Source organism: Schistocerca americana, chromosome 1, assembly GCF_021461395.2.
Source record: "Schistocerca americana isolate TAMUIC-IGC-003095 chromosome 1, iqSchAmer2.1, whole genome shotgun sequence".
In the NCBI taxonomy this organism is placed as follows: domain Eukaryota; kingdom Metazoa; phylum Arthropoda; class Insecta; order Orthoptera; family Acrididae; genus Schistocerca; species Schistocerca americana.
The window spans coordinates 142,671,276-142,693,058 of NC_060119.1; the positions used below are offsets into that span (position 1 = coordinate 142,671,276).

Consider the following 21,783-nt stretch of genomic DNA (forward strand, 5'->3'; position numbering starts at 1 on the left):
TAGACCTGGTACAGAGCGAACAAGTAAAAATATATTTGAAAACAAATAGATCATTTAACGCAAACATTATTATTAAATCCCGTTTCAGTGTAAACAACTGAACCTTTTTCATTTTTCTTAAGAAAAAAGAATCGTTCATAATTCTGGTATAAAATGTGGAGAAACTGAATTACAAAAATAATGAGACCGTCCTGGTTTCGAAAATACAGAAATAGCACAATATAAATTGAGGAACCTTACACTTAGATACAGCGAAGCGAGTTAGTAGTTACATTTGTGGCGAGCAAGAATAAAAGCATAAGCGAGGTAAAAATGAGGAAACTAGACTATTCTGCATATTTCTGTTCATTGTTAAGTCACAGTTATCTTTGAAACTATAAAAAAACAAGGTTTTCAGAATACAGAGTTGTGTCACAAGAATTAAATCTGATGTTAGTGCCAGAAGGTCTTAAGAAGTTTATAAACAGTATACAAACTCATTAATGTGCTTCATTGTTGCCAGAATTTCTCATATATTAATAAACAGTTAAAAGAACATTTATAATGTCAAGGCTGAATACAATATCTACAAAAAATTCTCCGAAAAGAGTGAAACAGACAGGTCCAGATGTAATGAAGACCTGTCTGGCAAAGATAATGGAATTTAAGAGTAAATCAAAAAACTTGGTTGAGCAACCATTGATACTCCTGCTCCTCAGTTACACTGTATCTTCACATGGATTCTAAACTGTAATCGTTTGTAAGATAATTCTTATTGGCTGGGTTATACACTGTCGTAAATTTAACTCGTTCTGTTCTATTAAGCGAATATGTTAAACGAAGTGCTCATTGTTGATTATGAACAGAGCGACGCGGAGAAGTGTTTAGCACACTAGATTCACATTTGTTAGGACGTCGATTAAAATTCTAGTTCGACCACCTCGATGCAGAATTTTCGTGATTTTCCTGACCCGTTCCAAACAAACTACAGGATAGTTCCTTTGAAAGGGCGTGCACGATTCCTTTCCTCATTTTACGTTAATTCGGAGCTTGTGCTCCGCCCCTAATTACGGGCCGTTAGACCCTAATGTCACTTCCAGCCTTCGCTGACTTATTTGCACATATCAGACGCTCCTCTCAGTGGCGGCTAAGTAATTTAACTAATTGTTATGGTGCGGGAAGGTAGGAAATTGGGGCAAGTTGGTCACGTTTTGCACGGTTTACAGGTTCATCAGATTCCTGAAGAACTTCTTCGGCGGGTTCGCGGTGATGCTGTGGGTGGGCTCGCTGCTGTGCTTCATCACGTTCAGCATCCAGAGCATCGAGGCGGACTACGACCACCTGTACCTGGGCGTGGTGCTGGTCACGGTGGTGATCATCACGGGGCTGTTCACGCACTACCAGCAGAGCAAGAGCGGCAAGGTGCTGGAGGCGTTCCAGAGCATGCTGCCCGAGCAGGCCACCGTCATCCGCGACGGCCGCAAGCTGGTCGTGTCCGCCGAGGACATCGTGCTGGGGGACGTGGTCGACCTCAGAGCGGGCGACAAGGTGCCGGCCGACATGCGCATCATCGAGTGCCAGGGCCTCAAGGTCACCCGTCTCGTTTTAGTTACCTATTTACTAGTTGTTCCCGGCCACGCGTTACTCTGGCTCCCTCTAGTGAAATGGAAGACAAAGAAAAACGAAAGCACACGTATGAACATTGGATATAGGCCCTAACCTCCTGCCCCCCTCTTTCCCCTTGTCACTGTCCATCTCCTCCTCCACTTCTCTTTGTCCATCTTCTCCTGCTGCCCCTCTCTGCTCATCACCTCTTAACCCCTCTCTCCGTCCATCAACTCCTAACCCCTCTCACCCCATCTCCCCCTCTCTTTGTCCATCTCCCCACCTTCCCCTCTCTGCTCATCACTTCCTAAGGCCGGTATTACACTATCAAATTTCTTTGTCAAAGATTTGATCAAAGATGTGATCAAATATTCCGTCAAATATATTTGACAAAGATCTTTGACGTAGCGCTAGAAGGGGTATTACACTGTCATCAAATTTTTCGTCAAAGTTCAAGATGGCTGACAACAACTTGTTATTAACTGCAGCAGTTCTACGTACTCCAATTGCATTGTGTGCACATGCAGGAAAGAAGTGGGGGAAAAAATGGAACCATACATACGAGGTTGACAGTCTTAAAAGTCCTGGGATTACAACATGATAATAAATTCAGTTGGGAGGAGCACATCCCAGAACTGCAGAAACGCCTTAACAAATCTGTTTGCAATTCGAGTGTTAGCAGACATAGGTAACATAAAAATGAAAAAGCTTGCATATTTTCATTCCATAATGTCATATGGTATAATATTTTGTGGTAAATCTTCAAGTCAAACAAAAGTTTTCAGAGTCCAGAAGCGTGTAATACGTATTATTTGTGGAGTAAATTCACGGACGTCCTGTAGAAACCTCTTCAAAGAACTGGGTATACTAACTACTGCCTCTCAGTATATTTACTCCTTAATGAAATTTGTCGTAAATAATATATCTCTTTTTCCAACAAACAACTCAGTTCATACATGCAATACCAGGAACAAAAATGATCTACACAAGGACTTAAAAGCACTTACTTTAGTTCAGAAAGAGGTCCACTACTCAGGAACACTCATCTTCAATAATTTGCGAGCAAACATAAAAAATTTAGTTACAAATAAAGATCAGTTTAAAAGGAGCCTGAAAGACTTACTAGTGGCCAACTCCTACTCCACTGACGAATTTTTAATAGAAACAAATGATGTATTGTATTTACTCATACTATTAGTATTGTTATTTCAGCTTAAAAAAATTGACATGTTCCACATCCACGAGGATCTCCTCAGCACGGATCTATGGAACGAAAAACTAATCTAATCTGGGTGAAGCCGTGGGTTTTACGGCGACACGATAAAAGCATTTAACAAAACTTCTTATGTGAGCTTACAGTGGAAGACGTCAAGTGGTACATCAATTACTTAAGAATGGATGAGCAAACATTCCTGTATGTGCTCAGTGAAGTGTATCCTCCTATCACAAAGCACAATATTCACTTAAGAACTGCTACATCTTCAGAAGACAGGCTCACTGTAACACTCCGATTCCTTGCTACAGGAGAGGGTTATGTTATGTTATGTTATGTTATGTTAGGTTAGGTTAGGTTAGGTCAGGTCAGGTCAGGTCTCGTCTCCAATCTTCTTATTTTATTTTTGTATTCAGGGTGCCTCACGTTGTAAAGCGCCTCATCAGCATCATACATCTCTATTAATTTTGTAGTTGTCGGCACACACCAATTGTATTTACCGGCAATGTTTATAAAACAATACAGGCGACAGAACGCTGCAGCCATGTGGTAACATGTCACATTGCAGTGAACAGAAGACAAGCGATTTCTTTGATCAAATCTACAGCGAGGCCCTAGATTTGATCAAATATTGGACGACATTTGACAAAGTTCCTATTACACCATCAAATATCTTTGACAAAGATTTTGGACAAAGATATTTGACAAAGAAATTTGATAGTGTAATACCGGCTTAACCTCCTAACCTCTGTCCATCAACTCCTAACCCCTCTCACTTCACCTCCTCCTGCCCCTCTCTTTGTCCATCTCCTCCTCCTTCCCCTCTCTGCTCATCACCTCCTAACCCCTCTCTCTGTCCATCAACTCCTAAGTCTGGTGCTATGATCGTTTGGTAGAGGTCTTTCAGCAGGAAGTGTGGCCCCACCGCCATTACTAGACAAGCTCAAATGTCTGGAGATCCCCTTCACACGTGACATATGGCAATCGGCCTCACTTAACTATAAATGCCTCCTTCAAGAGATGCGCTCCAACATCCGTGGCAATCTCCTGCGTGTATTAGACATGACACAATGGGTGGATTTTGTTAACGCTCAGCTGGCTTTCGGCTATCCCATCTGGCACGTATTTTACCTATGCCAAAGGCAACAGAGCACAGACACTGCAGGAGGCGTTTGGCTACCTTCTAAGCGAGGGACTTATAATCAGAGTTCGTTGTGAGATGTTAAGTCTTCCTCTTCGTGATGGAGGCCTCAGTCTTGTCAATGTCCATACAACAGCGGAGCAGCTGTCTTTTGTGTAAGTACAATGGTTAAATCGTGGACCCTCCAGCGAACTGATTTACGGGAAGGCTGATTGATGAACTGGTCCGTGCCTCCCGAGTGGCACCCGTTGCAGTAGCACATATTTCTAAGTCCCCCTCACATGTCATGACCTCTTCCATCGAATACAGTTTTGTACATACCGACTTGCCTTGTACCAGGAATACTACTAAAAGTGATATTTATCGCCTAATTACGAGAGACCATGCCCGGAATGTGGTGGAAAGACTATACTGTACAGTGAAATGGCCTGTAGCCTGGGTTTCTGTGACCATGTCCTCCTCAACACAAATGCTCGTGCGACCTGGTATCAGGTTGCTAGTGGGACATACACGACACAACTTCGTCTACATGCCATTAACACGACAGATTCGACACTTTGCCCCTAGTTTCAGACGCCTGACAAGGATAAACGTCGACTAATATATGGATCTTCTGTAGAGGTGTGGCAGCTGATTCGGAAAATGCTTGCCTTTCTTTTATGTACGACTCCTCATGCCGTTGCACCGAAGTCACTTCCATTCCCATATGAGACCTATTTCTCATGCACGGCGACCAGCGCAGTGAATTGGATAAAAGGTCTATCGATCTCTTACGTGGTTCATGAAGGTGATTTTTGGACAGTCCTGCAAGATCGCTAAACCTTTCTTGCGCAATTCGAGATACCGTTAATACTGTGCAAACTTTAGTGCGTTCTTGGACTCCCCCCCTGCCCCCTGAAGTTGTCGTGTCACGGGTAGGAGGTGATTTGAATGTGAGTGTTAAATACCGGGACTCGGAACACTGTATTGGAAAAATGGAATATTTCTCGATAAGACATGCCCGGAACGTGCCTGACTGCTTTTGGATTCTGAGTTGGCAGTGCACTGATGTCATTTTGTTTGTTTCGCCAGGAGGGTGTTCTAACTTCCGTTTATGTTTTGTTTGTTACTGATGTTGATTGCGAATCATTAATTGAGCTTGTTTGTCACTCTGAAAGAAAAAAATGGTAAGTCGACCGCTCGATATAAGCGGGAAATCCGAGCCTGTGTCCTCGTCCGGCACAAATTTTCATTGTCGTCATTGCATAACACAGAAGATGTTTGCCCTTATTTGCAGCTGCGAATACCTTTCATGTGCACATCATAAAGTTCCATATTTAGCGTGAGCTAACCGAGTGAATCGGTCGCGGGATTCTCCCTCTGGGAGGGGCGGAGTTATGACGCAACAAACATACGGATGAAAAGACAACTAACTTAATCCTTATCTGTATAAAAATGAATGTCTGCCTGTCTCTTCGGAACGTATCATATAAAAAAGTAATGACCCGATTTACGAGTGTTTTTTTTTTTTTCAAAATGGTAGGTATTGTCTGGAGAAGGACTGCAGTTATATAGGTATCGAGCAACATTGTACTGGTTTTCCTTTAAAATAGGCTGCAAGAAAGACATTGCCGCAATTCTCGATATTTCGCCTTTTGTATGCTGCGATTTCTGTAAGGTCTCACATGTTGGTACTTCTGTGTAACAGTTTGTTTGACTCCATGAGTACTAGTGGATTCTGCCGGAAACCGCCATTGTATTAATTTTATTTTGAAGTACGAATGTTAGGCCTATTTTAGCCCGTTATTTAGCACTATGCTTTGTTTTAGGTGTTATGAGTTCACGGGAGTTCCGAGATGCGGGATTGTGTCTAGGAAAAACGCAAAATTGCTTCAAAGTATATCACACTAGATGATAGGTGACTGAAAATAGTATGTCCCAGTGATTCAAAATTGAAGCCACCTCCGTAAAACAATTGATTGTTTACTTTTTGCTGATTCCCTCTTATATTCATTGCCTGCTATGACAACCAAGAACAATTGTGCAAAACAAAATTAAAATTGCTATTGCGACTCAAAGCGTTACCAAAATTGAGTTTTTGAATTCGTTGGATTTTCCTGGTGTCCCATCACATACACTCCTGGAAATGGAAAAAAGAACACATTGACACCGGTGTGTCAGACCCACCATACTTGCTCCGGACACTGCGAGGGGACTGTACAAGCAATGATCACACGCACGGCACAGCGGACACACCAGGAACCGCGGTGTTGGCCGTCGAATGGCGCTAGCTGCGCTGCATTTGTGCACCGCCGCCGTCAGTGTCAGCCAGTTTGCCGTGGCATACGGAGCTCCATCGCAGTCTTTAACACTGGTAGCATGCCGCGACAGCGTGGACGTGAACCGTATGTGCAGTTGACGGACTTTGAGCGAGGGCGTATAGTGGGCATGCGGGAGGCCGGGTGGACGTACCGCCGAATTGCTCAACACGTGGGGCGTGAGGTCTCCACAGTACATCGATGTTGTCGCCAGTGGTCGGCGGAAGGTGCACGTGCCCGTCGACCTGGGACCGGACCACAGCGACGCACGGATGCACGCCAAGACCGTAGGATCCTACGCAGTGCCGTAGGGGACCGCACCGCCACTTCCCAGCAAATTAGGGACACTGTTCCTCCTGGGGTATCGGCGAGGACCATTCGCTACCGTCTCCATGAAGCTGGGCTACGGTCCCGCACACCGTTAGGCCGTCTTCCGCTCACGCCCCAACATCGTGCAGCCCGCCTCCAGTGGTGTCGCGACAGGCGTGAATGGAGGGACGAATGGAGACGTGTCGTCTTCAGCGATGAGAGTCGCTTCTGCCTTGGTGCCAATGATGGTCGTATGCGTGTTTGGCGCCGTGCAGGTGAGCGCCACAATCAGGACTGCATACGACCGAGGCACACAGGGCCAACACCCGGCATCATGGTGTGGGGAGCGATCTCCTACACTGGCCGTACACCACTGGTGATCGTCGAGGGGACACTGAATAGTGCACGGTACATCCAAACCGTCATCGAACCCATCGTTCTACCATTCCTAGACCGGCAAGGGAACTTGCTGTTCCAACAGGACAATGCACGTCCGCATGTATCCCGTGCCACCCAACGTGCTCTAGAAGGTGTAAGTCAGCTACCCTGGCCAGCAAGATCTCCGGATCTGTCCCCCATTGAGCATTTTTGGGACTGGATGAAACGTCGTCTCACGCGGTCTGCACGTCCAGCACGAACGCTGGTCCAACTGAGGCGCCAGGTGGAAATGGCATGGCAAGCCGTTCCACAGGACTACATCCAGCATCACTACGATCGTCTCCATGGGAGAATAGCAGCCTGCATTGCTGCGAAAGGTGGATATACACTGTACTAGTGCCGACATTGTGCATGCTCTGTTGCCTGTGTCTATGTGCCTGTGGTTCTGTCAGTGTGATCATGTGATGTATCTGACCCCAGGAATGTGTCAATAAAGTTTCCCCTTCCTGGGACAATGAATTCACGGTGTTCTTATTTCAATTTCCAGGAGTGTACATAGTCACTCAGAATCGAGCCACCAATAACTCTTTTGCGGAACATTAATCCACCTCGACTGCGCAGTGGAATCACGTTCGCCGTCAAAAAAGTTATGCTAAACGTCATTCAGGCAACAATTCTCAAACGAAGAAGGTGTGTGAATTACACGTATTCTTATCATTCCGACCGGCATGCCATTCCACTTTAAGCGACTACAGTTCCCCTTCGCCTAGCATTCTCAGTGCCCGTTACCAAACCACATTAACAGTCGCGTCAAGTGTGTGGATTATGTGAATTAAACATGGAAAATCCATACTTCTCAAATTGTTAATTACATGTTGCTTGCTCACGCATGGGACAGCCGAAAAATTTTTCGTTTTCGCACACGATGGAATGACCAAAAATACTACACTACTGGCCATTAAAATTGCTACACCAAGAAGAAATGCAGATGATAAATGGGTATTCATGGGACAAATATATTATACTAAAACTGACATGTGATTACATTTTCACGCAGTTTGGGTGCATAGATCCTGAGAAATCAGTACCCAGAACAACTACCTCCGGCCGTAATAACGGCCTTGTTACGCCTGGAAATTGAGTCAAACAGAGCTTGGATGGCGTGTACAGGTACAGCTGCCCATGCAGCTTCAACACGATACCACAGTTTATCAAGAGTAGTGACTGGCGTATTGTGACGAGCCAGTTGCTCGGCCACCATTGACCAGACGTTTTCAGTTGGTGAGAGATCTGGAGAATGTGCTGGCCAGGGTTAGCAGTCAAATATTTTCTGTATCCAGAAACGCCCGTACAGGACCTGCAACATGCGGTCGTCCATTATCCTGCTGAAATGTAGGGTTTCGCAGGGGTCGAATGAAGGGCAGAGCCACGGGTCGTAACACATCTGAAATAAAACGTCCAGTGTTCAAAGTGCCGTCAGTGTGGACAAGAGGTGACCGAGACGTGTAACCAATGGCTCCCCATACCATCACGCCGGGTGATACGGCAGTATGGCGATGACGTAAAAACGCTTCCAATGTGCGTTCACCGCGATGTCGCCAGACACGGATGTGATCATCATGATGCTGTAAACAGCACCTGGATTCATCCGAAAAAATGACGTTTTGCCATTCGTGCACCCAGATTCGTCGTTGAGTACACCATCGCAGGCGCTCCTGTCTGTGGTGCAACGTCAAGGGCAACCGCAGCCATTGTCTCCGAGCTGATAATCCATGCTGCTGCAAACGTCGTCGAACTGTTCGTGGAGATGCTTGTTGTCTTGCAAACGTCCCCTTCTGTTGACTCAGTGATTGCGACGTGGCTGCACGATCCACTACAGCCATGCGGATACGATGCCTGTCACCTTGACTGCTAGTGATACGAGGCCGTTGGGATCCAGCACGGCGTTCCGTATTACCCTCCTGAACCCACCGATTCCATATTCTGCTAACAGTCATTGGATCTCGACCAACGCGAGCAGCAAAGTCGCGATACGATAAACCGCAATCGCGATAGGCTACAATCCGACCTTTATCAAAGTCGGAAACGTGATGGTACGCATTTGTCCTCCTTACACGAGGTTAAATTTCACGTCTGTAGCACGTCATCTTCGTGGTATAGCAATTTTAATGGCCAGTAGTGTATATATCGTATAGCTCTTGAATAAACTTATTCAATATAACGCAATCATGAAGAAAGCATTCTTTTAGTAACACTATAGAAAAGGGTTTAAAAACATAGACAAATAATGTAGCTAAAAAATTATTAACTGCTGTATTGTGCAGTTTGAGGAATCCAGGAATGTAGCGATGGACACTTTAGTAATTCCATCACAGACGGTGGCAGCTATGGCGCTTTATATTGCTTCAAAATGGTGAAAACTGTAGAAATGTTTTTTTTTTATTTTTTAATTTTAGCATAAAACCTGTTCGAAGCTTCGTTCTTTGAACCTTAATTGCACTTTAGGGCACTACAATAAAATCACTCACATTTAGATTTTGAAATTGTGAAGGATTATATTTCCTCTCATTTTTTCCTCGGTGATCTTTAAGACTCAGTTCTAGAGTTAGCATAAAACCTGATCGAAGCTTCGTTCTTTGAACCTTAATTGCACTATAGTCATCAACACAACTATCACCTTCATAATTGCTGCCCTCAACAGTTTTTAAGCGAATGTAAAATATTTGTAGTTGTTTTGATTACCCCACTTTCGACATGGAATCATGAAAAAAGCAATTTTAAACAAGCTCACGAGATAACAAAGAATTGTTGATGTGACACCATCAGCAAAAAGATAGGCTATGCCTGTGTTTTCACAAAGTACGTTGGCTTGTAGAAAAGTTTTTTCTTAAGGTAAATTTTCACGTCTAAAATCGTAAACAATATAAACGATAGCTAGAAGTTAGTAATTTCATTCATTTACTTTTTTTCGTGCTAAAACTGCTGCTCATCATACGGTTGTTCAGAATCAAGCACGAAGCCCACAGTTACATTACGCACACCGTGACGGGACGCTAAAAACAAGATAACTGCAGAATGATATTTTCACTCTGCAGCGGAGTGTGCGCTGATATGAAATTTTCTGGAAGATTAAAACTGTGTGCCGGACCGAGACTTGAACTCGGGCCCTTTGCCTTTCGCGGACAAGTGCTCTACCATCTTTTTTTCGTTTTTCTTTCTTTATTTTTTTGTAGCCTTTTTTTATCTAACAAAAGAAATAAAACAACATCATACCCATCCCTACGGGGCACCGCCACTTGTGTCCCTGCCAAACAAAAATGAACTCTTACCTTTTCAGGCGTTGTCTTCCTAACTATACATTACCATCCCCAATCTAAAATGTGAAGAAACTACACTATACGGGACTAACGTGTGTGCGGCAACCCACAGATAACACGATGAAAGGAAGGGGGGAAGGGTATTTCTAGTAGCGTGCGGAAGGTATTTCTTAATTTTTTTAATATTTTGATTTATTTATTTATTTTAGTTCTTTTTTTCTTTTATATAGACATCAATGTGAGAACAGTCATAGTTAATCAAGCCTGGAAAACTAAAACAGAATGAAGACACCATCGAAGATAGCACACATAAATAACATGAAAAGAAAGCTACCACTTCGTCGTTAGGCTTCCCAGCGACTTCGCCCACTGATAAAGATAGTTCAATATCCGATCGTTTGCAGTTCGTTCTGACCTCATCTGCCACTGCCTGGAATATTCCAGCTACACGGTGGGCTGTGAAAGGCACTCCATATGTGGTTTGCGAAGCATTGTCGATATCTGGTACGCCGGAAATAGCATGATGTCTTTCTTGCAAATAGAGCCAGAGGTCAAGTAAATTATTGTGTCTGTCACGATAGAGGTAAGGGACCGCATGTCCACGTATCCAGGTGACAGAGTTGGTCCGAGTCTTGGGGTAAAATGTCTCATCCGGAAACAATAACGTGCATGCAGATATATGCTCCGGCGTAACTCGCAAGAGATAAGCCAGCACTAGGCCATCTGAGCCACCCAAGCACGACTCACGCCCCCTCCTCACAGCTTTACTTCCGCCAGTACCTCGTCTCCTATTTTCCAAACTTCACAGAAGCTCTCCTGCGAACCTTGCAGAACTAGCACTCCTGGAAGTTTCATATCAGCGCACACTCCGCTGCAGCGTTAAAATCTCATTCTGGAAACGTCCCCAAGGCTGTGGCTAAGCCATGTCTCCGCAATATCCTTTGTTCCAGGAGTGCTAGTTCTGCAAGGTTCGCAGGAGAGCTTCTGTGAAGTTTGGGGTAGGAGACGAGGTACTGGCGGAAGTAAAGCCGTGAGGACGGGGCCTGAGTCTTGGTTGGGTAGCTCAGATGGTAGAGCACTTGCCCGCGAAAGGCAAAGGTTCCGAGTTCGAGTCTCGGTCCGGCACACGGTTTTAATCTGCCAGGAAGTTTCAAGATAACTGCAAATAGTTTGAAGTTACCCCGTTAACCCAATTTTACGGTAATAATGCCGTAGCACCCTGTGAGGTTTACTCAGTATTCTTGTCTGAATGTCGAGTGTGCTGTCAGTTGGTGTGAGATATGCAAGATGAAGTCCCGGTGATGTAAGATCGCTGTGTGCCCACATGAATGTTAATGAAGTTTGTACTTTTCTACTATCCAACTTCTACATCGCAAAACATTTTTTTTAGTATTGCAATATCTTCTTACAGAGCCAATTACACATACGACTGATCTCGGGAACCTTCACTTTGGTACTGACTCTCGCTTCATAAATGCTTGGGGTCGTTGAAATAAACTCAGAGTCAACTGAAAACGTTTTTTTGACGCCACAAACGGTCGTCAAGCCACAGTCACTAAAACAATGGAATTTTCAAAACGTTACACAACTAGCTAGTATCGACGCACAGAGATTAGTCTTGTGTTAGCCCCAAATGGGAGTGCGTAGTCTTTGTACGATTTGATTAGCAGAAAACAGTAGGATTACGTGCTGCGTTCTAGTTTTGGCCTTTCTGCACGTTATAAAATTACGACGTGTGAGCCTTTGTTTGCAGAATGGTCGTTACATCACTACAGGACGTATCGCAAGAGCATATAATATTTTTCGTCCCGATGCAGTTTTGGTCTACATTGCATAAGTTGTGACATGACGGATGAACCAAAAATTGTCATGACGTCTTGTGACCCATTTCTGCCACTTTTTCTTCGTTTACTGGTTTAAGTGTATTTTTCGTAATATTTGGAAGAGGTATGGTTGTAATTAGTTCTCCAAATTTGTGATTACGTTTGAAAATGGCGACACAATACGTCGAACTAGTTATGTAACGTTTTAAAAGTGTCATTGTTTTAGTGACCGCGGCTTGACAACCGTTTGTGATGTCAAATAAAGATTTTAGATTTCATTGAGTCACACTCCTTGATGACAGTTATGTCGAAATACAAAACCAAAGTCAATTAGTTGTTTACGATATTAAGTTTGGGTAGAAATGTTAAGAAGAGTTTACAGTAGGCGTGAAATTTAGTATGCATAATGATATGTGTTGAACATAGATCCGGTGTTGTAGTACTGGTGCTTAAATATGCAGGTATGGTTTTACAAACTCTTTTGTAAGTAGTACATGTAATTTGACTAGCGTATTGTACTTTGGGCGAACTTTTCAACACTGATTTTTTTATATATTCCTGAAACCTGTAGTGCTTCTTGTGTTAGCTAATTAGCATGGCAGTGTAAAAAACATACGTGGAATTTTGAGTACGACAAAGTTGTGAATCTGAATCTGCTGCGTTTTGTATGAGTTATTTACGACTTAGTAAGATTTGCACTTATCTCTAATAATCCCCAATGTAGCAAGTTTGGAGGAAAGTGCGAGTTTTTCCGGCTTCTGCGTCGCCTGAGCATTATGATGGGATATAAACTTCAGCATAGTTAATTAGTTGTTCATTTATGAAGTTTCTTAAATTCTGTGTCGTTTGAAATCAAATACTGCTTCTTCTGTATCCCGCCTGGTAGGCAGCGCGTGTGTGTGCTCCTGTGAACTGCTTCTGCAAAATAGGTCGAGAGTGAAGGACGCGAGTAGGAGCAAGGAAAGGTGAAGTACTTCGGTACTGCGTGTAAATTTAAAGCACCTTTACTATAGGAAGAATATGAATACATAAATTGTAACTTAACTTTGGCTGAGATGAGCACGTAGGTGCGAAGCTGTACATCAATCAAATCTAACATCGGCTAGAAGTTACAAAGGCAAAATCTGTAGTGGCTCGCCCACTATGAAATAGAAACAATGTCGCTTGGTCGTCTCCTCGGAATCAACTGGGCAGAATCTGGAGCGGCGCTCGTAGAGCTGCACAGCGCTGGCTAGAGGGCGCTGTCGTCGGTGTCGATTTCGTAGTGCCAACCTAGCAGAGCGCACCTACGTTGTGGCGTCGTAGCTGTCGATACCACAGCTTTCATGTTTTGGTGACTTGAAAGTTGTTTACAAGACGTGGTATATCAGAGACTAGAGTGAGCATCATTCCTTTTTTCTATGATCTGGTATTGTTTTATTGCGTAGTTTCATTCATTATAAGAATTATGGCTTATCACCAATTGTCGCTATATGAAAGAGATGACTGAGTCTTTTACGTCGGTAAGCACATGTCATCATTTCAGATAGTACTGAGAACATTATTATTCAGATTACGAACATTAATCTTCACTTAGAAGTGGAAAATTGTCAAGCGAATTTACTGAGTCCACTTCTGACGAGATCAGTAGTTCGGTTATTGATAATAAAGTGCAGGGAACAATGTGTTGTTGTTGGTGTGGTCTTCAGTCCTGAGACTGGTTTGATGCAGCTCTCCATGCTACTCTATCCTGTGCAAGCTTCTTCATCTCCAAGTACCTACTGCAGCCTACATCCGCCTGTATCTGCTTAGTGTATTCATCTCTTGGTCTCCCTCTACGATTTTTACCCTCCATGCTGCCCTCCAGTACTAAATTGGTGATCCCTTGATGCCTCAGAACATGTCCTACCAACCGATCCCTTTTTCTAGTCAAGTTGCGCCACGAACTCCTCTTCTCCCCAATTCTATTCAATACCTCCTCATTAGTAATGTGATCTACCCATCTAATCTTCAGCATTCTTCTGTAGCACCACATTTCGAAAGCTTCTGTTCTCTTTTTGCAGAAATTATTTATCGTCCCCGTTTCACTTCCATACAAATGCTTTCAGAAACGACTTCCTGACATTTAAATCTATACTCGATGTTAACAAATTTCTCTTCTTCAGAAACGCTTTCCTTTCCATTGCCAGTTTACTTTTATATCCTCTCTACCTCGACCATCATCAGTTATTTTGCTCTCCAAATAGCAAAACTCCTTTACTACTTTAAGTGTCTCATTTCCTAATCTAATTCCCTCAGCATCACCCGACTTAATTCGACTACATTCCAATATCTTCGGTTTGCTTTTGTTAATGTTCATCTTATATCCTCCTTTCAAGACACTGTCCATTCGGTTGAACTGCTCTTCCAAGTCCTATGCTGTCTCTGACAGAATTACAACGTCATCGGCTAACCTCAAAGTTTTTATTTCTTCTCCATGGATTTTAACACGTATTCCGAATTTTTCTTTTGTTTCCTTTACTGCTTGCTCAATACACAGATTGAATAACATCGGGTAGAGGCTATAGCCCTGTCTCGCTCCTTTCCCAACCACTGCTTCCCTTTCATTCCCCCTGACTCTTATAACTGCCATCTGGTTTCTGTACAAATTGTAAATAGCCTTTCGCTCCCTGTATTTTACCCCTGCCACCTTCAGAATTTGAAAGAGAGTATTCCATTCAACATTGTCAAAAGCTTTCTCTAAGTCTACAAATGCTAGAAACGTAGGTTTGCCTTTCCTTAATCTATCTTCTAAGATAAGTCATAGGGTCAGTATTGCCCCACGTGTTCAAATATTTCTACGGAATCCAAACTAATCTTCCCCGAAGTTGGCTTTTACCAATTTTTCCATTCGCCTGTAAAGAATTCGCGTTAGTATTTTGCAGCCATTACTTATTAAGCTGATAGTTCGGTAAATTTCACATCTGTCAATACCTGCTTTCTTTGGGATTGGAATTGTTATATTCTTCTTGAAGTCTGAGGGTATTTCGCCTGTCTCATACATCTTGCTCACCAGATGGTAGAGTTTTTTGTCAGGACTGGCTCTCCCAAGGCTGTCAGTAGTTCCAGTGCAATGTTGTCTACTCCCGGGGCTTTGTTTCGACTTAGGTCTTTCAGTGCTCGCAGTATCATATCTCCCATTTCATCTTCATCTACATCCTCTTCCATTTCCATAGTATTGTCCTCAAGTGCATCGCTTTTGTATGGACTCTCTATATACTCCTTCCACCTTTCTGCTTTCCCTTCTTTGCTTAGGAGTGGGTTTCCATCTGAGCTCTTGATATTCATACAAGTGATTCTCTTTTTCCAAAGTATTCTTTAATTTTCCTGTAGGCAGTATCTATCTTATCCCTTGTGAGATAAGCCTCTACATCCTTACATTTGTCCTCTAGCCATGCCCGCTTAGCCATTTTGCAATTCCTGTCGATCTCATTTTTGAGACGTTTGTATTCCTTTTTGCCTGCTTCATTTACTGCATGTTTATATTTTATCCTTTCATCAATCAATATTTCTTCTGTTACCCAAGGATTTCTAGTAGGCCTCGTCTTTTTACCTACTTGATCCTCTGCTGCCTTCACTACTTCATCCCTCAAAGCTACCCATTCTTCTTCTATTGTCTTTCCCTCATTCCTGTCAATTGTTCCCTTATGCTCTCCCTGAAACTCTGTACAACCTCTGATTTAGTCAGTTTATCCAGGTCCCATCTCCTTAAATTCCCACCTGGCCCGAGCACGGGGCTCACAACCCGAACCACACGACACTGTTAGGCACTAATGACGGACTGGGTCCCTTTCTTCGATTGCACATAATTCATTAAGGTCAATCCAACACATTTATTTCAAGTAACATAAATGAAGTTACATTTGAATCTGTCTGTATTTAACAGGAATAAAATAAACCAATTTCAATATCAGCTGATTTAGTACGTGAAGCGCGAGTTAAGCCAATAACCAGATAAACTAAACAATTCATCGTAATTCGAAAGAAAGAGAAAAACAAAATTTGATCAATACATCCCACTGTTAAATATCCAAAAAACCTTATAATACTACTCAAAAGAATACACTGAAGTGGGGAGCAGTCATTCAGTCGACAGAACACTTCACAGTGAGTTCAATAACACAGCTACTTGTCCCAGAAAACAGCAAGACATTAAAAAGACCGAGCGAGGTGGCGCAGTGGTTAGCACGCTGGACTCGTATTCGGGAGGACGACGGTTCAATCCCGCGTCCGGCCATCCTGATTTAGGTTTTCCGTGATTTCCCTAAATCGCTCCAGGAAAATTCCGGGATGGTTCCTTTGAAAGGGCACGGCCGACTTCCTTCCCCGTCCTTCCCTAATCCGATGGGACCGATGACCTCGCTGTTTGGTCTCTTCCCCCAAACAATCCAATCCAATCCAACATTAAAAAGACTTCATTTGAAGATTAACAAAAACTCATTAACATTACGCCACTCCTGCTTGAACTGCAGTGTCCCTAAGAAACAGGCGCTTATTCTGAAAGAACAATTTTTTATATGTTTAAATTACAGCATTAAAGAATTCCAAAACTTTTCCCTTTCTAGGCGGAGGCTGAGCCAGAAAGACAGACTACTACAAAAACACAGTTTTGCTGGGAAATCTTATAGGACACCCGGAAGCAGTAACAGACAAGGGGTCGGCACCCACAAACAACACAGGCTAAGAATCAGGCTGGGAGCACATCCTACGAGAACTTGTTCTCACTATGCTCACCACAAACTGTAGACATTCCAGCCGAACATCCGCTTGCGGTGGCTGCCAAAAGGACGAAGCAACCAACAGGCCCACGCCGTGCTTCTCACACAGGCACCTCAATTTGTACAGACATCTAGGCCACCACCAACTCCGGACTCCTCTCTCACTGCGAGGCTTGGCACAGTTTATATGAAATGCCTTCCAGGCATCCAGTAACCGCCGCAGGAGTTTCACGGTTAGCAAACAGCCCCAGCGTAACCACACATGTTCTTACACCCGACCCACAACTCCCCGGTCTCACCGGCCGCCCCAAACCAACTGCCACGCGCCGTCCCAGCCGAAAACGAAAAGATGCTCATGTCCGGGGACGCGCCAAAGATGACAAGCCGTTCGTTGATGATCGACCAGCGATTTGGCTCACCACCTTTTTGCAGGGATCAATACCACAGGAAAATCGTTTCAGCTCGAACAGATGACTTGATTTAATGATTTTACGCAGAGCTTCGGGCAGAGAGGGTTTAGTGGGATATAAATTTCGGAAAAGTTTTGCTGTTGTGCAGGTAGACAACTCGTCGCTGACGGGCGAGTCGGAGCCGCAGCCGCGCACGACGGAGCCGACGAGCGACGTGCCGTTCAACACGCACAACATGGCCTTCTACTCGACGCTCGTGGTGTCGGGCACGGGACGCGGCGTCGTCGTCAGCTGCGGCGACTCGAGCGCCATGGGCCGCATCGCCGAGCTGACGTCGGGGCTGAAGTCGGCCGAGACGCCGATCGCGCGCGAGATCAAGCACTTCGTGCGCCTCATCACCTGGGTCGCCATCGCCGCCGGCTTCGTCATCGGCGCGCTGTCGCTCAGCATGGGCTACCACTGGCTCGACGCCGTCGTCATCCTGATCGGCATCATCGTGGCCAACGTGCCCGAGGGCCTGCTCGTCACCGTCACGGTCTGCCTGACGCTGTCGGCGCAGCGCATGGCGCGCAAGAACTGCCTCGTCAAGCACCTGGAGGCGGTCGAGACGCTGGGCTCGACGTCCGTCATCTGCTCCGACAAGACGGGCACGCTCACGCAGAACCGCATGACGGTGTCGCACGTGTGGTTCGAGGGCGAGGTGATGGCCGTGGACACGAGCGCCGAGCCGCGCTTCGACAACCTCGACGTCGCCGACGAGCAGTTCCTCGCGCTGGCGCGCGTCGCCATGCTGTGCAGCCGCGCCGAGTTCGACGCCGAGCAGCTGGACCTGCCGGTGTACGCCCGCCGCGTCTTCGGCGATGCCTCGGAGACCGCCATCCTCAAGTTCCTCGAGGCAGCCCTCGGCGGCGTCGAAGAGTACCGCCAACAGCACCAGAAGGTCTTCGAGATACCCTTCTCGTCAGACACCAAGTACCAGGTACTCGTCCACAACGTCTCAGTTTCGATATACAGGGTGTAAATTTTAAGCTGACAAACCAGTATAACTCGAAAAATGAGCTTCACACGAAAAAATGTGTAGAATCCAAAGTTGATTATTTTCGAGAGGGACATCTTCTGGTGCTAAAATTAGACCGCCACCCCAACCCCCTGGGGGAGGGGTGGGAGGCAACTCTAAAATTTCAAATGAGAAACCCCATTTTTTATTGCTAAAACCTTCCCGTCTCCTCTATATCTCTTTTGTTACGCAACCTGCCCTTTTACAGTTACATATGAAATTCTCTTTTGTATTAGGGTATACAGCCTACACTTGCAGGTTAACTTTATCGTTTACCTAGGTTTCAATGTTAGTAATAACGTCTTCTTCAGAACATAAAATATTATTTAAATGTTTGCCTAAAACAGGCCATGTCCTAAGTCAACTTTAAGCCCGTTGTATGGGCCTCGTCGTGTGACAGTCTGTAGTCACACGACGAGGCCCATACAACGGACTTAGTGAATTTTCTACAGCTGGTTTAATAGGAGTGACAAAACCTTACGGTTATGCATCAAGTTTTATGAAGTTGACTTAGGACATGGCCTGTTTTAGGCAAACATTTAAATAATATTTTATGTTCTGAAGAAGACGTTATTACTAACGTTGAAACCTAGGTAAACGATAAAGTTAACCTGCAACTGTAGGGTGTATATCTTCATATAAACAATATCAGTTGCTGTCGGTGTATAAAAATGTTAAAAATTATGAACTTCACTTTTACAATTACCTATGAAACATTCCCTTAGGATTTCTATCTCTTGCTTAATAATAACAAATGAAATCTTCCCTTTGAAATTAATTCTCTTTCTCAATCTTCGCATACAAATTTAAATGCTGCTTATTAAAAGTTATTTGCTGATTATTTCGACGAAACATAGAATGTGTCGTCGTCGTGGCCCTCAGTCGCTATCTGCAATAACACAAAACTGTTCCTTACCTTCTGTAATGTTACTGGATCGCCATCTGACTGCTACATCGAACTGCGACATGAATATACTTACTCTGTTTTACTATACTCTATTAACTGCTGGTGGGCTGTCATAATAAGTGGCTGTATTTATTACCAAAGCTGGCGTTCTTGTTTAATAGTAAAGCTGACGTTATTCTTTAATTAATTTGACTGAAGTTACGTAATTCATTTTTTTTTTTGGTCATCAGTCTACTGACTCGTTTGATGCGGCCCGCCACGAATTCCTTTCCTGTGCTAACCTCTTCATCTCAGAGTAGCACTTGCAACCTACGTCCTCAATTATTTGCTTGACGTATTCCAATCTCTGTCTTCCTCTACAGTTTTTGCCCTCTACAGCTCCCTCTAGTACCATGGAAGTCATTCCCTCATGTCTTAGCAGATGTCCTATCATCCTGTCCCTTCTCCTTATCAGTGTTTTCCACATATTCCTTTCCTCTCCGATTCTGTGAAGAACCTCCTCATTTCTTACCTTATCAGTCCGCCTAATTTTCAACATTCGTCTATAGCACCACATCTCAAATGCTTCGATTCTCTTCTGTTCCGGTTTTCCCACAGTCCATGTTTCACCACCATACAATGCTGTACTCCAGACGTACATCCTCAGAAATTTCTTCCTCAAATTAAGGCCGGTATTTGATATTAGTAGACTTCTCTTGGCCAGAAATGCCTTTTTTGCCATAGCGAGTCTGCTTTTGATATCCTCCTTGCTCCGTCCGTCATTGGTTATTTTACTGCCTAGGTAGCAGAATTCCTTAACTTCATTGACTTCGTGACCATCGATCCTGATGTTAAGTTTCTCGCTGTTCTCATTTCTACTACTTCTCATTACCTTCGTCTTTCTCTGATTTACTCTCAAACCATACTGTGTACTCATTAGACTGTTCATTCCGTTCAGCAGATCATTTAATTCTTCTTCACTTTTACCCAGGATAGCAATGTCATCAGCGAATCGTATCATTGATATCCTTTCACCTTGTATTTTAATACCACTCCTGAACCTTTCTTTTATTTCCATCATTGCTTCCTCGATGTACAGATTGAAGAGTAGGGGCGAAAGGCTGCAGCCTTCTTAATACGAGCACTTCGTTCTTGATCGTCCACTCTTATTATTCCCTCTTGGTTGTTGTACATATTGTATATGACCCGTCTCTCCCTATAGCTTACCCCTACTTTTTTCAGAATCTCGAACAGCTTGCACCATTTTATATTGTCGAACGCTTTTTCCAGGTCGACAAATCCTATGAAAGTGTCTTGATTTTTCTTTAGCTTTGCTTCCATTATTTGCCGTAACGTCAGAATTGCCTCTCTCGTCCCTTTACTTTTCCTAATGCCAAACTGATCGTCACCTAGCGCATTCTCAATTTTCTTTTCCATTCTTCTGTATATTATTCTTGTAAGCAGCTTCGATGCATGAGCTGTTAAGCTGATAGTGCGATAATTCTCGCACTTGTCAGCTCTTGCCGTCTTCGGAATTGTGTGGATGATGCTTTTCCGAAAGTCAGATGGTATATCGCCAGACTCATATATTTTACACACCAACGTGAATAGTCGTTTTGTTGCCACTTCCCCCAATGATTTTAGAAATTCTGATGGAATGTTATCTATCCCTTCTGCCTTATTTGACCGTAAGTCCTCCAAAGCTCTTCTAAATTCCGATTCTAATACTGGATCCCCTATCTCTTCTAAATCGACTCTTGTTTCTTCTTCTATCACATCAGACAAATCTTCACCCTCATAGAGGCTTTCAATGTATTCTTTCTACCTATCTGCTCTCTCCTCTGCATTTAACAGTGGAATTCCCGTTGCACTCTTAATGTTACCACCGTTGCTTTTAATGTCACCAAAGGTTGTTTTGACTTTCCTGTATGCTGAGTCTGTCCTTCCGACAATCATATCTTTTTCGATGTCTTCACATTTTTCCTGCAGCCATTTCGTCTTAGCTTCCCTGCACTTCCTATTTATTTCATTCCTCACGACTTGTATTTCTGTATTCCTGATTTTCCCGGAACATGTTTGTACTTCCTCTTTTCATCAATCAACTGAAGTATTTCTTCTGTTACCCATGGTTTCTTCGCAGCTACCTTCTTTGTACCTATGTTTTCCTTCTTAACTTCTGTGATGGCCCTTTTTAGAGATGTCCATTCCTCTTCAACTGTACTGCCTACTGCGCTATTCCTTATTACTGTATCTATAGCGTTAGAGAACTTCAAACGTATCTCGTCATTCCTTAGTACTTCCGTATCCCACTTCTTTGCGTATTGATTCTTCCTGACTAATGTCTTGAACTTCAGCCTACTCTTCATCACTACTATATTGTGATCTGAGTCTATATCTGCTCCTGGGTACATCTTACAATCCAGTATCTGATTTCGGAATCTCTGTCTGACCATGATGTAATCTAATTGAAATCTTCCCGGATCTCCCGGCCTTTTCCAAGTATACCTCCTCCTCTTGTGATTCTTGAACAGGGTATTCGCTATTACTAGCTGAAACTTGTTACAGAACTCAATTAGTCTTTCTCCTCTTTCATTCCTTGTCCCAAGCCCATATTCTCCTGTAATCTTTCCTT

General features: G+C 43.8%; 1 protein-coding gene across 1 annotated transcript in view; it reads left to right on the forward strand.

Moving 5' to 3' along the window:
• The window catches only part of LOC124608032 (sodium/potassium-transporting ATPase subunit alpha-2-like), a 166,368-nt gene that overhangs the window by 10,867 nt on the left and 133,718 nt on the right, over positions 1 to 21,783 (forward strand). Inside the window, exons 2-3 of the mRNA XM_047139958.1 lie at positions 1,206 to 1,569; positions 17,357 to 18,202. Of these exons, the coding sequence (XP_046995914.1) occupies positions 1,206 to 1,569; positions 17,357 to 18,202 (1,210 nt within the window). The remainder of the gene's footprint in view (positions 1 to 1,205; positions 1,570 to 17,356; positions 18,203 to 21,783) is intronic.